At 40.2% G+C, this 24,116-nt stretch overlaps 1 protein-coding gene across 4 annotated transcripts in view; it reads left to right on the forward strand.

Moving 5' to 3' along the window:
• ITSN1 (intersectin 1) overlaps positions 1-24,116 on the forward strand; it is a 221,146-nt gene that overhangs the window by 98,942 nt on the left and 98,088 nt on the right. For all 4 annotated transcript variants that reach the window (XM_059392297.1, XM_059392298.1, XM_059392299.1 and 1 more), the window contains exons 9-16: positions 3,961-4,024; positions 7,161-7,298; positions 8,599-8,714; positions 14,424-14,686; positions 17,089-17,238; positions 17,663-17,803; positions 22,879-22,966; positions 23,103-23,242. In XM_059392297.1, coding sequence (XP_059248280.1) covers positions 3,961-4,024; positions 7,161-7,298; positions 8,599-8,714; positions 14,424-14,686; positions 17,089-17,238; positions 17,663-17,803; positions 22,879-22,966; positions 23,103-23,242 — 1,100 coding nt within the window. The remainder of the gene's footprint in view (positions 1-3,960; positions 4,025-7,160; positions 7,299-8,598; positions 8,715-14,423; positions 14,687-17,088; positions 17,239-17,662; positions 17,804-22,878; positions 22,967-23,102; positions 23,243-24,116) is intronic.

Genomic DNA, 24,116 nt, shown 5'->3' on the forward strand with positions numbered 1-24,116 from the left:
GCAACTTGTAATTATACACAAATTTTCTAAATGCCACGCTCACTCTGTTAAAACATAGCTGTCATTTTTGTGCATACTGTGGGAAAACAGTCCTGCTTATTATATAGGCACTGAAGGAATATTCAGTAGTACAGTTTTGTTTTGTTTTTAAGATTTTATTTATTTATTTGACAGAGAGAGAGAGATCACAAGCAGGCAGGCAGAGACACAGCGGGGAAGCAGGCTCCCCACCAAGCAGAGAGTCTGATGTGGGGCTCGATCCCAGGATCCTGGGATCATGACCTGAGCCAAAGACAGAGGCTTAACCCACTGAGCCACCCGGACACCCCCCAGTAGTACATTTTTAAGTATAATTCTACATGGTCTGTTTCACACTAGTGCTTTGTATAGACCCAAAACTATGTTGTCAGTGAATCTGAGAACAATTCTTCTAAGCATAGTTGGTGTTTGCTGGGAATTAATTAAAAGAATATTCCGATGTGACATCGATGCAGCAGTCCTCTTTCTTGGTAGGATCTTCGTTTTATGAATGAAATGCAGTGTCTTCTTCCCAGAGATAATGATGCAGGGTCTTAATATTTAGAACTTTTAATATGTGAGGTAGACGGTAAAATTTGATATATACCTGAATGAGCAGATTTTGTTCATGTTTATCTGCGTATTTAACTCTCTGAGCTTGTGATACGAGCTCGTCCACTGTGGGAAGTGACGCTAATCTAGCAGCGGCACATTTGACCCCACTGATTACTTGGGTTCGTTTAGCTGAAACACCTGTTGTGGGGGGGTCCCCCTTCGTTCCTTCTCAATTCGATGTGTTTGCTGTTACATGCTATTAAGAGAGACAATTTTAAAAAACAGAGCCCGTTCTTTAATCAAGATAATGTAATGTAATGCAGCTATGGAATTCTGACAATCCTCTCCATGTGAGCCTCTCAGAGAGGGATTTTATTAGTCTTGCATTCTGAAACAATGAATATGCTATTTAGTTATTCATATATTAATCACAAAGGCTGAAGTGTTAGGTGTTTGAGATAAAGCATTAACTCTAATCATTTCTGTCTTTCCTGTGCTTGCTTTCCCACACGAACCTGGGTGCCCACAGTACAAGCCGTACTTATGAACTGGGGATTTCTGTTTCTCCCCATGTTTCCCTAGAAGCCAGTATCCCCAACTGATATCCCTTTACGGATGTGGGCTTCCACAGGATAGTTCTCCATTCAAGAGTTCAGTTTTATGCTGTTCTGTTAGGCTCGGAGGCCGTGCTGGCCATCTCTTCTGTTGTTTCACAGCCTTGTCTTAAGACGTACGGAGTCAAGTATTAGAATTGCAGAAGACAGCGGGGTCTTCTAGTGTGGTAGTTAACAAACTATTATAGAGAACAAAACCATAAGCATATCAGGCTTCATTTTGTCTGCCACAGCTACTCAGCTGTGCAATTGTAGTATAAAAGGAGCCAGGGTCACGCTCCAGTGAATGGGCAGGAAAGCATCATTTACCAAAACAGATTGGGGGGTGGGGCACCTGGGTGGCTCAGTGGGTTAAAGCCTTTGCCTTTGGCTCAGGTCATGATCCCGGGGGTCCTGGGATGGAGCCCTGCATTGGGCTCTCTGCTCAGCAGGGAGCCTGCTTCCTCCTCTCTCTCTCTCTCTCTGCCTGCCTCTCTGCCTACTTGTGATCTCTGTCTGTCAAATAAACAAATTTAAAAAAAAAACAAAAACAGATGGGGGACCAGATACGGCCTGTGGGCTGTGGCTGTCTACTAGATAGCTGCAGATCGTTCCCTGTACTTACAGAGGAAGGACCTTAACTCTGAGAGAGTGAAAGTACCTTTGTTAGTGTCATATACCATTGGGGAGCCGGAAGAGTTGGGACTGGAATCCAAGTCTCCTGCTGCCCATCCAGGCCCAGGACAAGATCTTTTTGTTTATTATTACATTTTTTATTGTTTATTGGTAGTAGGTCAAATACTCTGTTCCTTGTATGCAGTTCTGAAGTGGAGAGAATTGTTACAAGTATCAATTAAAGCATTCACCAAAGTTTTGCTAATTCTACTTTAATGTTCCAGTATGCCAAGTATAATATTAGCGACTAAACAAAATGATCAGTGTACTTTCCTCATTCTAGTGTACCACGGAACTTCTAGAGCTGTCACATTAAAGAGAATTGCTTCTCAGAGTCTCCCAGTACACAGACGCCGACACATGTGCAAGTGCGCGCACACACACACACTCGTCCAACAGGAATGTGTACATATGTGTGCCAAAACCTAGAAGGTTTGCTCTTCATAATAGCCTCAAACTGAAAACTATCTGAATGCCCATCAACAGAATGGATACATAGATTGTTACGTGTTCACAAAATGATACACCACACAGCACTTAGGGTTCATGTCCTACAATTACATACAGTATGTGGAATCAAATAAGCCAGACATAACAAGTGCTCTTAGAAGTTGGGCTACACTTGGTTGGGTGGATGATTAGAAGGGAGCTGGAGCTGGGGTTCCTGCATGGCTTCGCTCATGTAGCTGGTGAGATAGAGCCCTGCACTGGCTCCGCACTGGGCCTAAGATTGTCTCCTTCCCATGCCCCTTCTACCCTGTACCTCCCCTTCTCTAAAAAAAGAAAGGAAGCTGGTTAGGGTTTCTGGGGTACTGTTTCATAGTCTAGGTATGATTTACTTGACCATTTTCAGTTTGGAAAATTTAAGCTGTATACCTGTACACGTGTAAAAATACACATGTATATGTTTATGTGTGCTTTTCTCACCATATTTTATATGTCAATCAAGGTTAAATTTTGTCTCTAATACTAACTGCCATTAATTGAGCATTTTTTACATGTGACCACTCTCTTAAGCTTCATGTTATAGTTCCTTATTTGATGGAGCACAGATTCATAAATCTGGAAGGGACATCTGAAATGAGAAAACTAGGTCCAACGAATGAGGAAACTGCCTGCCCGAATCTCGTGGCAAGTTCTTGGGCACTTCCTGTGCTGACACATTGGGGGTGATTCACCGAGGTCCCTAACTGCTACTGCTTGCTTTGCAAAAACACATCCACTTTTATGTTCTTTTGATGAGGTGCCATTTGAAAAATGAAATAGCTAAAAGCAACAACTTATACTTGGCAGTCTTCCCAACAAAATGGTGACAGCTCTCCATTCCTTCATCCGTCAGTCATCCTGGGGCCACAGCTTGAGAGTCAGTGATGGATAGAAGACATATTTGTCTCCCTCCAGCACTGGTTTATTTCAACACTCAAAATTTCCCACTGCAGACTTTATCTGATATCTAAGCCCAGTTTCATGCCAGAGGTGAAGATATTTACAAGTGCTTTAAGAAACGAGAGGTGATTCGAAGAGCAGAGTTGGAATTCCAGGCATTTTTTATTGCTAACATAAGAAATGATTGTGATATTAGCCATTTGTGCAGCCTAGAGCAAGACCCCCTTTCTTTTCTTTTCTTTTCTTTTCTTTTTTAAAGTCTATAACAAAACAGTTACAAGAATTGTCCTCTCTTAAGTCCTTCCCCCATAAGACTCTCAGTCTTCTCCGATAGTGGTCCTGTGGAGACAAAGATGCTGAGTTTAGAGACAATAAGTTTCAGTTTTGTAAATAAAAGCCTGATACAAACAGAGATGATAATATGGATCAAAGGGCAGGTTCCATTTTGAAACTTTGATCTTTTACATACTCTTTTTTCATTAAACATCCATTTAACAGAAATTTTATCAAGTCGATGCTGGATTTTGCGGTGTGCATTTTTGGGTTTTTTTTCCCCCTCTTTTCATTGGGGCTTAAATTTTCTTGTGAAAAAGCCCCTTGGGTACTAGCAAATATCGTTTAAAGCACTGTGATTGCATGAGATTGCATAGTGCTTTACGTGCACAACATTGGGCTTCCTGGACAGTGATGATTTGCTGATTCATCTTTATATTTTTTCCCGGTTTCTGTTTAGGTCCCCAAGCAAGAACTATTCTTATGCAATCAAGTTTGCCACAGGCTCAGCTCGCTTCAATATGGTAAGGAATGAAAAGTTCCTTGGTTCGTGTGAAGTGGCTCAAATTGGTATGGTTTTATGGGTCTTTAGATTAATACCCATATTTATAGGGGGGGTATAGGAATTATGCTTAATTTTCCTGTCATCTGTGACTATTACCTCTTTTACTCTTCCCCCTTTTTGATTTTGAAAGATACAGAAGCAGAGAGATTAATGAATTCTCTAGAACTCATAACACAGTTTAAAGTAAGTCTCAACTTGTGATCAGTCCTGGTTCCCCCCTCTTTGTTCCTGATTATTTTAAGCCAGATCTTAGTAATTATATTTCATTTTCATCTGCAGATATTTTAGCTTGTATTTCCAAAAGAGATAGGGATTTTTTTCAAGAAGACTAGGATACCAGTAGTCCACCAAAACTTTTTAATAGTAATTCTTATCATTAAGTTAATCAGATACTGACAAGATTCGTTAGACTGGCTCCTAATTTTTTGTTGTTGACTTTTTCAAATCAGATTCTTGTTCAAATTAATCTGTATTTTCCTTCAATTGGTTGACACATCTTTTAAGTGTTCTGTAAACTCCTCCTTTTTCTCTAATCCCCCTGAAAAAGAAAAACCTAGATTGTTTATCCTGTAGTTTCTTCTAGTCTATCTTTTGGTGGTTGGCATCATTTATTCCTGTGTTTCCTGGAGATTGGTAATCAGATCTAGAGCAGATTTTCTCCTCTTCAACATGACGGACCCTTTGGGCCTGATAATTTTTTGTTGTTGGGGGCTGTCCCTTGTATTGTTGTGAGGGGCTGTTCCGTGTATTGCAGGCTCTTCAGTAGCATCTTTGGCCTCCACCTGTTAGATGCCAGGAACATGACCCCCTCCCCCATTTCGACAATCCGGGATGTCTCCATGTGTTGACAAATGCCCCTTGGGGGACAAAATCATCCCACTCGTGAGAACCACTCCTCAGATTCAAGTTTGATTTTTTTTTTTTTTTTTTTGGCAAGACTATATCAGAGATATTACAGTGTACTTTTCATCAGAAGGCACATAAATGTCTATTTCGCAATGACTTCTTTTTCTTTCAGAGGGAGAGGGAGGAAAGGAGGGTGAGGGGGGCACAGAGGGAGAGAGGAAATTTTAAGCAGGCTCCATACGCAGCACAGAGCCCAGTGTGCAGCTCGATCTTACAACCCTGAGATCATGACCTAAGCTGAAATCAGTAGTGAGATGCTTAACTGACTGAGCCACCCAGGTGCCCCTATTTTGTAAGGATTTTTAATAGGCTTTGATTACTTTTTTTATTTTTTTTAAGATTTTATTTATTTATTTGACAGAGAGAGATCACAAGTAGGCAGAGAGGCAGGCAGAGAGAGAGAGGAGGAAGCAGACTCCCTGCCGAGCAGAGAGCCCGATGCGGGACTCGATCCCAGGACCCTGAGATCATGACCCGAGCCAAAGGCAGCGGCTTAACCCACTGAGCCACCCAGGCGCCCGGCTTTGATTACTTTAAGTGATTCGAGGTTCATGATTTTGCCATAGGGTCCATTGATACGGTTGCTCCATAAATCAGCCCCTTCACCCATCCTGGTCCCTTCCGCTCTGTATTAAGGGGTCTTCCTTTGAAATAGAAAATAATAATAGACCAGGTAATAAACATAATATGTTAATATTATTACCAGTTACATATTTATAAATATAAAGTTATATTTATCTATAATATTTATATTATAAATACTAGTTAATACGACACATGCAGATCTCTCTAAGTCTGAGTATGTACCAGAATCCTAGGACCCTCTGAAACGTAACCTTGAGAGCTAACACTTATGGAGGCTGATTGGTAGTTCATTACGTGTTCTCATGACGCTAGAGTATATTGGAATGCTTAAGTATCTCATTTACAAGCTGCCCTCTTTGGAAAAAATACTTGAGTCTTCTCCTACTAGAATGTTATTATATTCCCTTTCTATACAATAAAAAGATGTTTTAATGAAGTGTTTACAGCCATTATTTAGGCAAGAATGGGGAGGGGGGATTCCCACCTTCCTTCTAATTGTATTTGCCGGGGAGTGGCTGTAGCCGGCCGGGAAGGAGGAGAAGATGAGGAAGAGCAGGCAGGAGTGCGGCATCTGGAAATCCAAAGCTCGAGGGACAGAAAGGAGATCATCGGTTGCCAGGGTCTGTGCGCAAGGCAAAGGGCTAAGAAATGCAGAAGTATGCCTGGTGATGGAACTGTTCTGTATATTGGGATACACAACGGAATCAGTCAAAACTTGCGGAACTGTACTCTAGAAAGGGCAAATGTCACTGCACGGCTGTTATACCTTATAACAAAAACTGGCTTATGCCACCCAAGGAAATTTCAGATTCAGAGGAATTTCTTGATTTAGGTTATCAGCAAAGCCAGGCTCCCAGTGTCGTATCTGAACGGTTGGCATGCTGGCGGACATCTTGGTTGTCTTACATCCTCTTTTGGCGCCCAGAAGTGATTAAAGTAAAATCCTGTTCTTAGATCCGCTGGAAAAATCTGTTTACTCTTACGAGCTACTAGGGCAAGCTGATTATGAGGAATGGTAGTCATTGAATCTTGTGACTGAGGAGCAGCAAACATCTTGACTCTGGGCTGAAAGCTCTGAAGATCCGCCCTTGGAGGTCTAGATCAGCCATTGGCCAGCTAATCTAAAGGAGTAGAACTTGGCCTGCACCTGTGTTTGTAAATGAAGTTTTATACCCATTTATTTATGTATCTGTGGCTGCCTTCCTGCCACAGGGGCAGAATTTAGTGTGAATAGAGACCACATCTTGTGAAGCTTTGATGTTCACTCTCTTGACCCACTAGTTTGTCGAGCATAGTGTTTAAAGACACATAGAATGTGAGTATGACACATTTTAAATGGGCTGGCAAGGCTTGAGAAGAGGATAATTATGACCACAGTTAACATTTGCTGAGCGCTGGACACCATCCCAACGATTTGGATTGTCTCATTTTATCTTTGCAGCAGTACTACGAAGTAGGTACTATTTTTATAAACCAAGGCCCAGTGAGACTCAACTAACTGGCCTAGAGTCAGAATAAGGAAACAGAACATTTCAGTCTCTTGTGAATAGTAACACACATGCATTTTCATGAAACTAGAATATGGTTATCTTTTGGTTGAATAGGAATCTTTCTGACATTGATCAAGATGGAAAACTCACAGCAGAAGAGTTCATTTTGGCCATGCACCTCATCGATGTGGCAATGTCTGGCCAACCACTGCCACCTGTCCTGCCTCCGGAGTACATTCCACCTTCCTTTAGGTAAGGAACACTTGGCTCTTACAAGAAATTGTGTATCTGGTATGTGAGTTTCAGACGGGGCTTTTTGCTGGCTGTGTCTCTTTTAGTCATTTTTATTCCTGGCAAGGAAATGAAATATCCATGAATTCAAGAAGATGTTCTTATCTAGGTCCTGTGTTAATCTTGGGTGTGTTCTGTTCTTTAAAGTACCTATAGTCTATTAGTAAAACATCAAAAAGTTGTTGATTTTTATACCAATCTATCTAGTCAATGTTTACCAAAAATTTTAGCAGTTAAAGTGAAACCGTATTAACCCATACATAGAAAGTAAGGCAGGGAGATTCTGCCTATGAATTCTACACATCGGTTAAGTAACAAAATATGGGCGGTGTAGAAAATTACAATCAGGAAGATAATTAAAGAAATCTATCCTGGCCCGAAACACAGCTTCAGCGGAGTTGTCAAGAGAGTAGAGCAAAGTCCAGTTGGGAGGAATGTGCCGGGACTCATACCCTCTGCCTTGGTGCACCACACACGCCTCCCTCCCAGACAACGACGGCTCATGGCTTTAACCTTAAAAGACAAGTATGAAATCTTAAACACACAGAATAGAGAAAGAAAGACAAATAGGAATTTCTGTCCTGATGCCGTGCTGGGTGGGGGTAGATCCCCATAAAGGTAAGAGAAACAGTGCCATGGCTGTCAGTGGGTGCATGACGCGAGCCGAGAAATCTGGCTGTCGGAAGACACCGTAGCTGGACACTTTGTCCTCAGAGTCTCACAGCTGCACGGGTCACTCACTCCAAGAGACTCAAGACTGGAGGCTAATAATGAATGGAGGCATTAATGAAAAGGTAGATTTCTTTAAAAAATGAAGGTAATGGTTTAAGGTGGAACGAACCAGTAAACGAGATGATTTGTTTTAGGGACTGTAAAGTATACTATGTCTTCCCTTGGTGGATCTAATGTTCCATGAAAGGGTAGTGATATCCACAGTGAGCACTTGACTGTGACCCAGGCACTGTTCTAGACCACATGGTGGTGATTCACCAGGTCAGTCCTCTGGAATTGCCCTGATTTTGCTGATGGCTCTAGACATTTGAGCGAGCTGGATGCTCTAGGGTCTGATGATCCTCACATAGCCATTTTTTAAAAACTCTTTGTAAGCGAGGAGGACCAAATCTTTACCTTTTCCTCACTGTAAGTGAAATTTACTCCATGATGTGGCATACTCCTCAACAGTTCTTTTCCATGATTTGCTCAGTTCTACTGGGACTGCTTTCTATGACTTTGATTTTTCTCTTTTTTGACACCATTGCAGACGAGTTCGATCTGGCAGCGGTGTATCTGTCATCAGCTCAACGGCAGCGGATCAGAGGTTACCCGAGGAACCAGTTTTAGAAGATGAACAGCAGCAACTAGAAAAGAAATTACCTGGTAAGGCTGTCTTTATATCATATTAGAGATGTGCTACCTCTGAGGCAACAGTGGAGGTAAAAATATGTTTAGCTTCTGACATTCTTGCTGTGTTCCTTTAGGTCACCTTAGTCAGAAAGCAGCCGCTCTTGATATGCTTTTGGATTTGAATATATGTAGAGAAAATAAGAACATGATGTACTTGGCTAATGCATCCTTGTTCGTTTATTTATTTATTTATTTTAAGAGTTTATTTATTTATTTGACAGAGAGACTCAGTGAGAGAGGGAATACAAGCAGGGGGAATGGGAGAGGGAGAAGCAGGTTTCCCACTGAGCGGGGAGCCTGATGGGGAGCTCGATCCCAGGACCGTGGAATCATGACCTTAGCTGAAGGCAGACGCTTAACGACTGAGCCATCCAGGCGCCCTCGCTTTGTTCTAACTTTTAAATTAAAATCTGATTATTTACCACTAAACAAAAATTTCATAAATGTTATTTATAAAACACTCAAAATTGGTACACCTTTATGGCGCTTGCTCAGTACGAGCAGGATAGAAATAGCATGTGAAACTGCTTCTTGTTATTTTCTCCTATTGTTATAAGAGAATTGGAAACTCGTTAATGACAGAAAGCTATTTTAAATTTAATATGAACCTATTTTTAAAAACCCTCATTTATAATAATAAACCTATCTCACTATTAAAATGTGCTAAGGTGGCTATGAATTATTAATAAGGAAATGATAATTGATACTAAGAAGCAAGTGAAATTTATTCTGGGAGTCTCTTTATATTAAATACTTTGTCAGTGTTATGTAGCTGCATTTAAAGTGCTCAGTGGTTAATTGATCTACTCAGGACACTAGTTCTTCCAGTTTCCTCTTTCAACTAAGTTTTTGTTTACTGATAAACTTCTTATTCATTTGTTTATTTTTTTAAGTTTTTATTCATTTATTTGACAGAGAGATCACAAGTAGGCAGAGAGGCAGGCAGAGAGAGAGAGAGAGAGAGGGAAGCAGGCTCCCCACCAAGCAGAGAGCCTGATGTGGGGCTCGATCCCAGGACCCTGAGATCATGACCTGAGCCGGAGGCAGCGGCTTAACCCACTGAGCCACCCAGGCGCCCCTAATAAACTTCTTATTGAAAATGTCTTTGGGGGCACCTGGGTGGCTCAGTGGGTTAAGCCTCTGCCTTTTGCTCAGGTCATGATCTCAGGGTCCTGGGATTGAGCCCCGCATTGGGCTCTCTGCTTGTCAGGGAGCCTGCTTCCCTTCCTCTCTCTCTCTCTGCCTACTTGTGATCTCTGTCTGTCAAATAAATAAATAAAATCTTAAAAAAAAAAAAAAAAAAAAAGAATCCGCCTTCAGCTCAGGTCATGATCTCGGAGTCCTGGGATCGAGCCCCTGCTTGTGCCCCCTCTCTCTCCATCTTAAATAAATAAAATCCTACTGCTTGCATTCTTTCTCTCTCTTTCTCAAAAACAGGCTTTAAAGAAAATGTTCTTTATGAAAAGCTATGTGTTGAGTATAGTGAAGAATTTAAATATTAAGAATGTGGTCCATACCCTCTGGAAGGTTATAATATGATTGAGGATGTAGGGCATCCATAGAAACAATCATCAAAGCAGTATATAAGTGCAGTAAATCCCCAAGGACAGATTTACAGATGCACAGCAGAGTTTACTTAATAGATCGTAATAGATCTTAGTAGATCTATATGGAGGAGTTCACAGTTGTTTTGAGACTGGAGATGAATGGAGTCCTTACAAGTGGAAAGGAATAACATTTTGGGAAGATAATAGTGGGAATGAATGGGAATGAAGTCTCAAAGGCAGATAAGGACAGGTATCCTTTGAATTTGTGATTTTCTTTTCCTCTTGGTGGTAGACGTTCGTGTAGAGTTCTGAACAGGAAGTGATGTCAGCAGAGATTTTCATTTGTTCGTTCCTTCTTTCCGTGGCCTTGTATTATTTGCCTTTTACGGAGCAGAAATAGGGCCGGATATGTGTAGGGACTTTGAGGTATTTTTTAATTGAGGTAAAATTCACATAACAGGAAATTGATCATTAAAACGTACACAATTCATTGCCTTAGTTTAGGCTGCCATAACAAAATACAGTAGTCTGGGTGGCTTCAGTAGCCGACATGAATTTCTCACACTTCTAGAGGCCATTAAGTCTGAGATCAAGGGCCATCCAGTTTGGTTCGTGGTGAGACTCTCTTTCCGGCTTGCAGATGGCGGCCGCCTTTTAGGTCCTCCTATCCCTTTTCCTTGGTGTGTGTACATGGGGAGAGAGAAGTAGAGCTGTTTCTTTCTTCCTCTTTCTGATACCCATCCACACTGTAGCATGTATCATTACGTCATTCTTTTCTGTACTTGAGAGGGTTTTCAATTTTAAGGTGGGACGGATGCTGCCTCTTCCGCGGCCACTAAAGGAGCAAAAAGCACAAGAAAACCAGAATTCACTTGCTGGGTTTGATCTCTATTCCATGACGGTAACATGTGAAGAAGGTCTTTCTAAAGCAGTCAAGGCCAAGCTGAGAATGTAGGGAGAAGCCAAGAAAGGATGCTCACAGCTACAGATCTTAAGACAACGGGTGAAGTGACAGTTCTTGAAATAGAGAACAGTGGGAATGGCGTGTGGCACAGGAGGGCGATTAGAGCTTCTCTTGTCTGGGTTGGTTCCAAGGAGGAGCATGTGAGAGAAACATGAAATTGAATAGACACTGCTGAAAACATAAGGGACATGGAGGTTGGGATTTTTTTTTTAATATTTTATTTATTTATTTACTTATTTTGAGAGGGAGAGAACGTGCTTGCATGTGGGGGTGCATGCGTGAGCTGGGGGGTGCAGTGAGTGGTGCAGAGAGAGACAGTCTCAAGGAGACTCGTGCTGAGCGTGGAGCCCGAGACAGGTCTTGACCCCATAACCCTGAGATCATGACCTGAGGCGAAATCAAGAATCAGACGCTCAATGGACTGTGTCACCCAGGGGCCCCGGGACTTTTTTCCCCTCCTTTAGAAGGAAAATAAAATGGTTATAAATAGTATGCTAGCTAGGATCAGAGAAAAAAATGATTGGCTGGGAAGTAAGGCTAAAATTCATAATTGGTGTTCTCAAAGAAGGAAACTATTCAGTTTCCTGGTTTAGAAAAAATTTACTGAATGTGACCCCCATACTGATGAGGACGCAGTTAGATCTTCATTATGAAACACGGGATACTCACCCTCCTACCTCTCCTTTCAGAAATCATCTTATTTGTTAAAATAGTAGACACATCAGCACAGTTACTGACTAAGAGGAGAGGGGAGGGAGGGGGAGGGGGGTCAGTTGCTCAATCAAGGTGATGGCGAAGGGAAAGCGTAGAGTAACAGGGAGGGAAGGAGGTTGGTGGTGATGCGGAGTGGCTGTTTTAGAAAGATTCTAAGTGGGGGAGGAGAGAGTATGTTAGCAAAGAATTCAGGATTTTTTTAAAACTGAGCTAAAATTGGTATATAGTGGTAGTTTCAGGTGTACAATATAATTCAATATTGCACACACTATAAAGTGATCATTACAGTTAAGTCTAGCGTCACCATACAGTTGACCGCCGTCACCCTCTCCGCCCGCACGCAAACTCATTTCTGTATCTGAGTTTTGTTTTTTAGATTCCATACATAAGTGAAATCATGGGGTATATGTCTTTGTCTGTTAGACTTAAACTTTACTTAGTGTAATACCCTCAAGGTCCATCCGTATTGTCGCAAATGGCCAAGATGTCCTTTCTGATGGCTGAGTAATAAGCCATGTACGTATGTACCACTTCTGCTTTATCCAGCCAGCCATCGAGTCACACTTAGGTTGATTCCATCTCTTGGCTGCTGTGAACAGTGCTATATTGGTTAACTTTTCGAATTAATGGGTTTATTTTCTTCAGGTAAATATCCAGAAGTAGAATAGGTGGTAGGTGGATCTGATGGCAGTTTTTGTTTGTTTGTTTAGTTTTTTGAGGGGCTTCTACACTGCTCTTCTGTGGGGGCTACACCAATTCACATTCCTAACTGTGGGAGGGTACCCTTTCCTCCACAGTTGCTCCATCCCTTGTTATTTCTTAATCTTTTTGGTGATAGTCATTCCAGTAGGTGTGAAATGACATCTAATTGTGGTTTTGATTTGCATTTGACTGATGATGAGTAAGAGCATCTTTTCACGTGCCTCTTGGCCATCTGTGTGGCCTCTTTACAGAACTGTCTTTTTAGATCCTCACCCACTTATTTGTTTGTTTTTACAATTTATTTAAGTAATCTCTCATTCCATGTGGGGCTCGAACTCATGACCCGTAGACTTAGAATGGCGTGATTCTCTGAGCCAGCCGGGCACCCCAACCTCTGCCTATTTTTAAATCAGATTGTTTTTTATTGACTTAATATGAGGTTTTAAATTTTAAAAAATTTTAAAATTTTAAAATTAAAATTTAATTTTAATTGGCTTAATTAAAATTAATTGGCTTAATTGGCTTAATTAAGCCAATTACAGTGGCCAATTTAGTTTAATTTAAAAATTTTAAAATTTAAAAAATTTTTAAAAATTTATTTTGGATATTAGCCTGCTTGCAGATACGTGATTTGCAGATTTCTTCTCCTGTTCAAAAGGTTGCCTTTTCATTTTGTTGACGGTTTCCTTTGCTGTGCACAAGCTTTATAGTTTGACATAACCCTATGTGTTTGTTTTTACTTTCACTGTTACTGCCTTTGGAGTCCATTCCAAAAAGCAGTGTTCCATGAACATTGCCAGTGAGTTCAATGCCTATGTTTCCTTCCCAGGAGTTTTATGGTTTAGGTCTAACGTTCACATCTATAATCTGTTTTGAGCTCATTTTTGTGTCTGGTGTGAGAAGAAAGTGTCATCCTTTGGCATGTGGTAGATGTCAGCACCCTTTATTGAAAAAGACTTTTCTTTCCACATTGTATATTCATTCTTGCTTTGTTTGCTGTAAATGAATTGACCATTTAAGCATGGGTTTGTTTCTGGGCTGTCTGTTCGGATCCATTGATCTGTATCTGCTTTTATGCCAATAATACTGTTTTGATTACTATAGCTTTGCAGTGTAGTTTGAAATCAGGGAGTGTGGTAGCTCTAGGTTCGTTCTTCTTTCTCTCAAGACTGCTTTGGCAATTTTCGGTTCCATATAAATTTTAGAATTATTTTAGTTCTGTGAAAAGTGCCATTGGACTGATAGGAACTGCACTGAATTTATAGCTTGCTTTGGTTAGTGAGGACATTTTAACAATATTAATTCTTCCAGTCCCGTTCTGACTATGGAAAACTTTTCCGTTTAATCATGTCTTCAGTTTCTTTCATCAGCATCTTACAGTTTCCATTATGCAGGTCTTTCCCTATCTTCTGTAAATTTATTCCTAGGTATTCTTTGTGACACCACTGTAAGTGGGATTGGTTTCTTAATTTCTCCTTCCAGTAGTTCGTTATGAATGTCTAGAAATGCAACCAGTTTCTGTATCCTGCAGTTTTACTGAATTATTTGTTCTAAAAGTTTCCTGGTGTCAAAAAAAAAAAAAAAAAAAAAAGCTTGTTGTAGGGCTCCTCTGGGAGGCACAGGCAGGGCGGAAGGTTCAGGGGGCTCTGGTTGGCCTTTGCACACTACACCTCTCGGATGCGCCTGAATTTTCCTTTGAAAACAGTATGTTTTAAATCGTGACTTCTGGACGTTTTCGTGTTTCTCGTTTGCAAGTAACCTTCGAAGATAAGAAGCGTGAGAATTTCGAACGTGGCAATCTGGAGCTGGAGAAGCGGAGACAGGCGCTCTTGGAGCAGCAGCGCAAGGAGCAGGAGCGCCTGGCGCAGCTGGAGCGCGCGGAGCAGGAGCGCAAAGAGCGGGAGCGTCAGGAGCAGGAGCGCAAGCGGCAGCTGGAGCTGGAGAAGCAGCTGGAGAAGCAGCGGGAACTAGAGCGTCAGAGAGAGGAGGAGAGGAGGAAAGAAATCGAGAGACGAGAGGTGAGCCACCGCGGAGACTACAATGAGTGCATGTGTTCTTGCTTCCCTTCTTCCTTAGTCAGTCACGTAATCAATTAATACCATCCAGAGCATTTGCCTTATCCCCAAAAGAAATTTCTTTCCCATATGGCAGTTACTCCCCATCCCCCTCCCCTCCTGGCCCCCGGCAGCCCCGAATTTCCTTCCTGTCTCTGTGGGTTTGCTCCTGATGGACATTTCGCAGACATGGAATCACACACTGTGTGACTTTTGTGTCTTGTTTCCACTGCGCATGTTTTCGGGTCCCAAGCTGTAGCAGGAGTCGGTAGGTTATTCCTTCTTAAGACCGAATAATATTCCATCACGTAGATGGACGGCATTATATTTATCCATTCATCAGCTGATGGCTGTTCGACTTGTTTTCGGCTTTGTTGACTGATACGAATGATGTTGCTGAGAACATTCACCGTCAAGCTTCGGATAATCCAGTCTCATAACTGCTGGTGTTGATTAAGAATTTCTCAGACTTTCTTTCTCTACATTTATATGTGTATGTAGAAATATTAAAGGTTATATGGTGGAAATCATTGGGGGTTTGGTGCAATTTTTTTTTAACCCATGTAATGGGATCGTACTAATTATTCTGTGCCCCTTTTTTCCCACTTTAAAAATATATGTGTAGGAAATCTTCAATATATTTGATGGAAGACCTCATAAATTTGGGGCCATACCTGGATAGGGACTAAACCAATCTTTCCTCTGAATTTCCAGTTTTAGAATATTGCTACAGAAGCACTGTCATGATTCTTTTGCGTGAATGAAATCTGTCTTACATATGAGAGATTTTTCTTTATGAAAACACAATACTTTGGTTTCATCTCCTGTTGTTGCTTCAGATAACTTAGAGCAGTAAGCCTTATTCAAGGAGACACACACAGATACTAATACCATTTTAATTTCCAGAATGGACAGCCCAGAAGTAGACCACTTTTCCTTTCTCAGTGTTTTGCTTTGTTTTGTATTTTTAAGACACTTCAGTGTATTTATTCAGAATTACTTAATGGTCGTTTACCATGTGCCAGGCATCGATAGTTCCCAGAGTAGTTGTAGAAAAGTACTTTAGTGTCCTCAGGCCCAAAGGGTGGTTGGAGGACAGGTAGATAAGAAGCAGTAACAATGGGGCGCCTGGGTGGCTCAGTGGGTTAAAGCCTCTGCCTTCTGCTTAGGTCATGATCTCAGGGTCCTGGGATTGAGCCTGGAATTGGACTCAATTCCTCAGTGGGGAGCCTGCTTCCCCCTCTCTCTCTGCCTGCCTCTCTGCCTGCTTGAGATCTCTGTGTCAAATAAATAAATAAAATCTTTAAAAAGAAGAAGAAGCAGTAACAATGAACAGTGACAGTGACAGGTGGGGGCACCTGGGTGGCTCAGTCAGTTAAGCATCTGTCCTAGGCTCAGGTGATGATCTCAGAGTCCTAAGGTTGAGCCCTGAGGCTGGGAGTCTGCTCTTCTCTTCTGTCCTCTGCTCCTCCCCCTGCTCTTGCTCACTGTCTCTTTAAAAAAAAAAAAAAAAACCTTTAATAAAAAAGAAGAAAAGAGTACCAGGTGCTCTGGACATGTTTACCTAGCGGCCATCAGAGTCCGCTTTAAAGAGAGTGGTCATTGCCGCAGAAATTATGGAAGCTTCAATGGTAAAAAGAAAATGGACGCTTATGGGGATAGGGGATTAATAAAATTTAAAACTTGAGATGAGTAATTTCTCATTTGATAAAAGTAAGTTTTTGTTTTGGGGGTTATTTTTTGTTTTTGTTTTTTATTCTAGGGGTTTTAGTGTGACTTTACTAGACTAAAGACATTTTTCTTCTCTTTATGAGTCAGTGATTAGGAAGAACAGTTTTATTACTTCAGACATTCTTAAAGGCATAATAATCGAATTCCAATGATGGCGTGAATCCTGCCTGTCCTTATCTAACTATAATAGCTTTTCTAAATATTCTCCTTTTGCTAGAGAAGGAATACTGTATTTGTGTAAATTTGGTTTTGCTCTTTTTTATTTTTTATTTTTTATTTTTTTTATTTTTATTTTTATTTATTTATCAGAGAGAGAGAGAGAGAGAGAGCGAGCACAGGCAGACAGAATGGCAGGCAGAGGCAGAGGGAGAAGCAGGTTCCCTGCGGAGCAAGGAGCCCAATGTGGGACTCGATCCCAGGAGGACGCTGGGATCATGACCTGAGCCGAAGGCAGCTGCTCAACCAACTGAGCCACCCAGGGGGTCCCTGTTTTGCTCTTTTTTAATAGAAGTTTTTACAATGTGTAACATTTTATCCCTAAATGAAAAGACTTCCTGGATGTTACATTTATTAAGAGACATTGTATCATGTCAGGACTAAAAAACTACTAAGTTGTCTGTTGGTACATGTCACAGGCTGCAAAGCGAGAACTTGAAAGGCAACGACAGCTTGAATGGGAACGGAATCGAAGACAAGAACTACTCAATCAAAGGAACAAAGAGCAAGAGGACATAGTTGTACTGAAAGCCAAGAAAAAGACTCTGGAATTTGAATTAGAAGCTCTAGTGAGTCAAGTTTGATTATGTTTTGGGAATACAGTTGAGCCGTGAATGACACGGGGCTTATGGGCACAGATTCCATGCAGTCAGAACAGTTTGTATAATTTTTGAATCCCCTAAAACCTAGCTGCTAGTAGCCTATTGTGGACCAGAAGCCTTACTGATAACATAAGCAGTTAATTGACACGTACTTCGTATGTTACACGTATCATATACTGTATTCTTACAATAAATAAGTTAGAGGTAAGAAAATGTTAATACATTCATAAAGAAGCAAACATACATTTACAGGACTGTACTGTTACTTATTGAAAAAAATCCGAGTTGAAGTGGACCCATGTAGTTCAGCCTTGTGTTGTTCAAGGGTCATCTGTTAACCCTGAACCGTTAAAAGTGGTAAGAATAATTACTATTTTTCATTTGTTAAAAGAATGATAAAAAGCATCAACTAGAAGGAAAACTTCAAGACATCCGGTGTCGACTGACCACGCAAAGGCAAGAAATTGAGAGTACAAACAAATCCAGAGAGTTGAGAATTGCTGAAATCACACACCTGCAGCAACAATTACAGGTGAGAAAACACACCCATTAAATGCTTTTAGGGTTTACAAGCCCTGCCTTTCCTCTCTGGTTTCACTCATTCATTCCTGCAAGCATCCAGCATCTGCCGTGTACTAGGTGCTGGGAAGCGAAGATGGAGGTAGACAGGAGTCTAAAAAGTAGGTTGTTGAGGAACGAAACTCAACACAGTGTTTGCTGAGCCCTGCTGTGTGCCAGCCGGGGGCTCCCGGAGGCACTGAAGGTCCGGCAGTGAACAGGAGAGTCACAGGAGAGTCGAGGACCTCACCTTTGTGGAGCTTACCTTCTATTTGCAGGGCAGACAGACAGTACCAAAAGAAGTCAAGTGTGTTCTCTATTAGCGTATGAAAAGTGCTCCAGAGAGTGAATAGGAAAAGAGCCCTGGGAAGGAGGAGGGTAGTAGGTTTTTTTTTTTTTTTAAGATTTTATTTTTAAGTAATCTTGACACCCAACATAGGCCTTGAACTCATAACCCTAAGAACAAGAGTTGCACACTGCACTGACTAAGCCAGACAATACAGCCTGAGGGCAGTATTTTTTACTTTATTTTTTTAGGTAAGTATTTTTAGGTATTTTTTTTTTAGGTAGTATTTTAGACAGTATTTTTTTAGGATTTATTTATGTCTTCACTCATTCATTCATTCATTCATTCAGGGCTGGGAACAGAGGGAAAGAATCTCATCTCAAGCAGACTCCCCACTTAGTGTGGCACCTGACTTGGGGCTCGATCTCATGACCCTGAGATCATGACTTGAGCTGAAACCATGAATTTTGGACGTTCAGCAGACTGAGCCCTCCAGGTGCCCCATCCAGCACAGTATTTTTTGTATTAGGTGGTGAGGACAGGCTTCTCCGTGAGGGTCCCATCTGAGCAAAGACTTGAAAGAGAAAGAGCTAAGTGGTGCGGCTGTCTGGCACAGCAAGCTGAGGGCGGGGAGACAGTAGCGTGAGCGTTGTGACCTTGTACCCTGTGCTCAGGATGTGGTCATAGCAAGGAGACCACTGTGGTTGCAGCTGGCGGGATGGATTATGTAGGACCTATGTTTCGCTCATGCAACTGGCTTTATTGGGATCGTGACAGTATAAGGAGGTGCAGTTCAGTAGTCTAGGGGCAGTACCAGGGACGGACAGATGGTCAATAGTGGGGAATGTAATGGAATGCCATACGCAGTTCTACTTTCATTTTATTATATATCCAGTGGTGACCACCATGTCGCCATATTATCACCTGGCTTCCGTCAGATTCATGTAGGTACGTTCCTGCATGTGGCTGAACATTTTTGAAGTTTGTGATTTTTCTCAGCCTGATGTTGTGGAGATTCATCCATATTTCTGAGCAAATCAGTAGTTTGTTCCTTTTTATCACGGCATAGTATTTTCCCTATTCAGCCGTTCACCTGTTGATTGACATTTAGGTTCTTTCCAGTTGGGGACTTTTGTGTATAAGACTACAGTGAGTATTTAATTACAAGTCTTGATGTGGAAATACATTTTCTTTCTCTTGGTTTAATTTTAGGAGTGCCATTAATGTGTCATATAAATATATGGTTAACACTATAGGGAACTGTCGGACTGTTTCCAGTGTGATCGTACCATTTTACACTCTCCCTAGCAGTGTGTGAGTGCTTCAGTACCCTGTGAATAGAAGTGGTAAGAGGCTTGGTTTTAAGGGGGAACCAGTCAATTTCTGACCATTAAGTATGATGTGAGCTGTAGATTTTTTTTTAGATGCCCTTTATCCAGTTAGGGATTTTCCACCTGTTCCTTTTTTGCTGAAGGTTTTTTAAACCATGAATGGGTGTTGAATTGGGTCATTATTTTCTTTTTCTGCATCTACTGAGATATTTACCTTTTTTTCTCTTTGTTTTGTTCATATGGTGATTTCCGTTGATTGAAATTTGAATGTTAAGCCAACCTTCCATTCCTGAGATAAGCCATACTTGGTTGTGGTGTATTACTATTTAAAAAAATAATTACTTGATTCAGTATGCTATTATTAAATATCTTTTAATTTAAATTCTTGAAAGATACTGGTTTATAGTTTTCTTGTAATGTCCTTATCCTGTTTTGGTATCAGGGTAATAAACAAGAAAATAGTTGGAGAGTATTCCTTCCTCCTCCATTTTCTAAAAATGTTTGTGTTGAAATGGTGTTTTTCCTTTAAATTTTCATTCATCAGTGAAGCCATCTGGGCCTGAAGGTTTTTTTTTTTGTGGTAGGATTTTAATAGCAAAATGTAGTTAATAGATACAGGGGTGTTCAGATTTTCTTTTTGAGTCTGATGATTTGTATCTTCCAGTGAATTTTTTCTTTTCATCTAAATTGTCAAATTTATTTGTATAGAGTTGTTTACAATATTCTGTTAATTCTTTGCAAGTCTGTAGTGTCTGTAGTGATGTCACTTCTTTTATTCCTGATCATGGGAATTGTATCTTCTTTCACCCTTCAACTTTTCCTCCTCTTTCCCCTCCTCCTCTTCTCCATCAATCTACCTAGAAGTTTATTGATCTCATTGATTTTATTTTTTAAATAAGCTTTTGGTTGTATTGATTTTTCTCTATGGTATATCTGTTTTCTGTTTCATTCATACTCTTTATTATTTCCTTCCATCTACTTATTTTGGGTTTAATTTGCTTTTTCCTAGCTTCATTAAAAGGAAGCTTAGATTATTGAATTGGACCTTTTTACATTTCTGATACAAACATTTTATTAAGGTATATATTTCCTTCTAAGCATTGTCATAGCCATATTACCCAACTTTTTAATGTGTTTTCATATCCATTCAGTTCAAAATCATTTTCTTGGTCATTTCTTCTTTGATGGATTATCTAGAATTATGCTAGTTAGTTTCCAAATATTTTGTTTGTTTTCCAGATATCTTGCTGATTTCTGATTTATTATGTGATAAGCTGTGAGCATACTCTGATTTCAATTCTTTTTAATCTTTTTAAGTTTACTGAAATGTATTTTATGGCTTAGCATATGATTGTGTTGGTGAATATTTTATGTGCACTTGTAAAGAATATTTTATGTGCAATTGTACTCTGTTGTAGTTGGGCAGAGTGCCTCATAAACGTCAATCAGAGCAAATTGATTCGTGGTGTTTTTTGTATTTTCTATGTCCTTACTGATTTTGTGACCTCTTCCAGCTGCTGCCAGAGGATATTGAAGACCCTATCATTATAAATTTTTCCTTTTTCCTTCGAGTTCTGTCAGTTATTGCTTCCTGTACTTTGAAGTCCTAATCAATTTGAGATATTAAGATAATGACTTATGCTATAAATAGTATCAGATGTTCACTGCTAGAAATTGTTCAAACATACTAAAAAGTGCGTGTAGATTTTAAAAGGATATTGTTCTATATGATAATTTTTTTATATGTCTTTCATTAACTATGAGAGATTTCATAAAATATTCTCTTGGAAAATTTAGGAATGAAGGCCATGTATTTATTTATTATCCCATTGAATGCCCTGTGACCAAACATATTTTTTTTTATTATGTATGATTGACAGTTGTATGTTCCCTTATTGACAATAAAATACAAATTAGGGTTCCTGAAAAAGTAGTGAAGTGAAAAATAATACATGGTTTGAAGAAGGCCAGGTATATCATGGGCTATGAGATACTGGTTCCCTTCCTTACTGTTACTCGTGGATGAGTCAGGTAGCCCTTCCTGTTGGTCTGTGACGTCTTTTAGAAACTTGGGTTGACATTTTAAAGTGATGTTTATATAAGTTAAATAGTCTCAGTGGTCTGAGCAAGGTTTTATCTTGATGTGTCATTGTCTTGGCATAGGAAAGAAACTTTGGGATTGGGTGAGAGATCTTTCCTAAGTATGTGAATGAATGAGGGGAGAATAGGAGAAGCTCAGCTGGCTGGGCCTTTTGGGGGAAACAGTGTGAATTGGGTATTCTGTTTTGTCCAGATTGGGGGAAACGAGTGTGGATTATTCATAAGAGAAGATGCTTCCAGATCCACTCTGTTGAGCTATCTCTCTCTCCTACTCAGAATTGTGGTACACAAAGATTTATTGCTTACGAGCCAGTCTGTAGCTAAGGATGGTTGTTCCAAAAAAGACTGCTTCTTGGTCTCTGATGGAAATTTTCAATTAAGGCATTTTTATTTTCTCAAACCAAAAACCAGTGCATAGAGATTTTTTTTTTAAGTTTTTATTTAAATTCCATTTAGTAATGTACAACATTTAGGAAGTTTCAGCTGTAGAATATAGTGATTCTTTACTTACGATGCCCAGTGCTCATCACGGGTCCCTCTTTCGTGAGACTTTGTTTTTTCTTCATCAAGGTAAAAATGAAAGTCAAGTATTCTTTCTTCTGTGCTGGAAAGGCATGTTATTTTACCGAAATGTGTAGGAACTATATGGGATAATCTCAGCTGAACTTAAGCAGATACAGTGCTTGACAGGTCATCCATGAAAACTTCAAATAGCCTTTCACAGTGTGGGTTAACTTTTTTCTTATATCAGGTAAAAAATGGTTGGTTCAGGACTTTTATGTACCTGTTTAAAATTCTAGGTCCATCCTCAATGGTGGAAAACATATGGCAGCCAAGCTTCTACCATGAGAAAGCTCTTCTTTCTATTTACGTCTTCAGCTGTATGGGTGAACCTTAATTCAGCCCTACTAAGTATCAATATTCAGAGTAGAGTAGTTCCTATTCAGACTACTGTCAGTTCACAAACAGTCACTGCATTTACATTGGATCCCAGTGCAAGGAAGAGATCGATACTTTCAGTTTTCTCTGCTGAGTTGTACTTAAAGTACATTTTTGAAAGCTTCTAAATAGGCAGTAAGTCAATAAAAATTTAAGAAATCTCAAGAGAGCTCTAACTGTCTTAACTTTATTTCAGTGAAAAGCATTTGGCACATAGTTAATTGCTTGGCAAAAAAGCAAGAACTGCCCTGACTGGCAGTTTCTAACGTAGGATTTGGGATGAGATTTAGAAGAGTCTTTGAGGGATGAGAAAACGGTCCTGTCTGCCTGGAGGTGGAATGTCCACGTAGTTTTCCCTGTCAGTTCATTTTTGCTTTCCTCCTTCTCTCCTAGGAGGCTCAGCAAATGCTCGGAAGACTTATTCCAGAAAAACAGATACTCAATGACCAACTCAAGCAAGTTCAGCAAAACAGTTTGCACAGTAGGTCTTTGCTTTTTAAAGTCAGCCTTCTCCTTTTCTACTGGTGTGATGCTCCTTCGGTGAAATGAGAACATTAAAAACCATTTTCCTCATTGCCAATTTGCTTTTCTTATCTTGCAATGTTCTTCCAAAATAGGAGATTCACTTCTGACACTCAAAAGGGCGTTAGAAGTAAAAGAACTTGCTCGCCAGCAGCTACGAGACCAACTGGATGAAGTTGAGAAAGAAACAAGATCAAAACTACAGGAAATTGATATTTTCAATAATCAGCTGAAGGTAACTGTTCTCTGTGTCCCTACGTATATGTTCTACCCTTTAATTTTTCTAACTGGCAAGGTGATGAGTTGGTACTCGATTCCAGAGAGAAAAATTTATGATGCTGCTTTGTCAGCCTTCCGGCAAACCTGCATACTTAAAGATGAGTGTTATGCAATCCAAAATGCACTTTCTCCTAAACATATAGAGATGAATTTGGCATCTGTAAATGAAAGCTGAGTAGCCCCCACACGACATCTGTCTTTAACCGGGATTGTTTTTCTACGTCTCCATCCCCTCGTCTGTTGACAACTCCATCAAGTTCAAGTCCAAAAGCAAGGCTCCAAAAGAGTCTTTAGCATTCTTGAAGACTGCTAAAAAGGGATGGTTTTCTCTCTCTCTTTTTTTTTTTTTTAAACTAAGAATTTTTCTGCCACTTCTTACCTTCAAGATTGTCCTTGAAGGTAAATCTGTATTTCGTAACCTTTCATTTTAAAGTGTTACTGTTGAATGGAATAATTGCTTTTGTCTCTGTGGCAAAAGTGGTATGTGGTTTTGTCACATTTACATGGTAAAATTCCGGAAAATGCCAGAGCTTTTAGGAACGTGGAAGTGGTTGTGACAGCCTTCTTTGGATTTGATTTAATTTGCAACTTTATCATCTTACAACCATTAACTCTTATCTTATAACAAAACCAGAATGCAAGCACTTAACTGTCCTACCAACAATGAGTACATATAATATAGATTTAAGTAGATACTGGAGTTTTTAATCAACCATGTTCTTTTTTTTTTTTCCCCCAGAGTTTATTTATTTTTATTTGAGAGAGATCACAAGTAGGCAGAGAGGGGGGAGGCAGGCTCCCTGCTGAGCAGAGAGCCCAATGCGGGGCTC

This window comes from Mustela nigripes, chromosome 2 (genome assembly GCF_022355385.1).
Source record: "Mustela nigripes isolate SB6536 chromosome 2, MUSNIG.SB6536, whole genome shotgun sequence".
Taxonomy (NCBI): Eukaryota; Metazoa; Chordata; class Mammalia; order Carnivora; family Mustelidae; genus Mustela; species Mustela nigripes.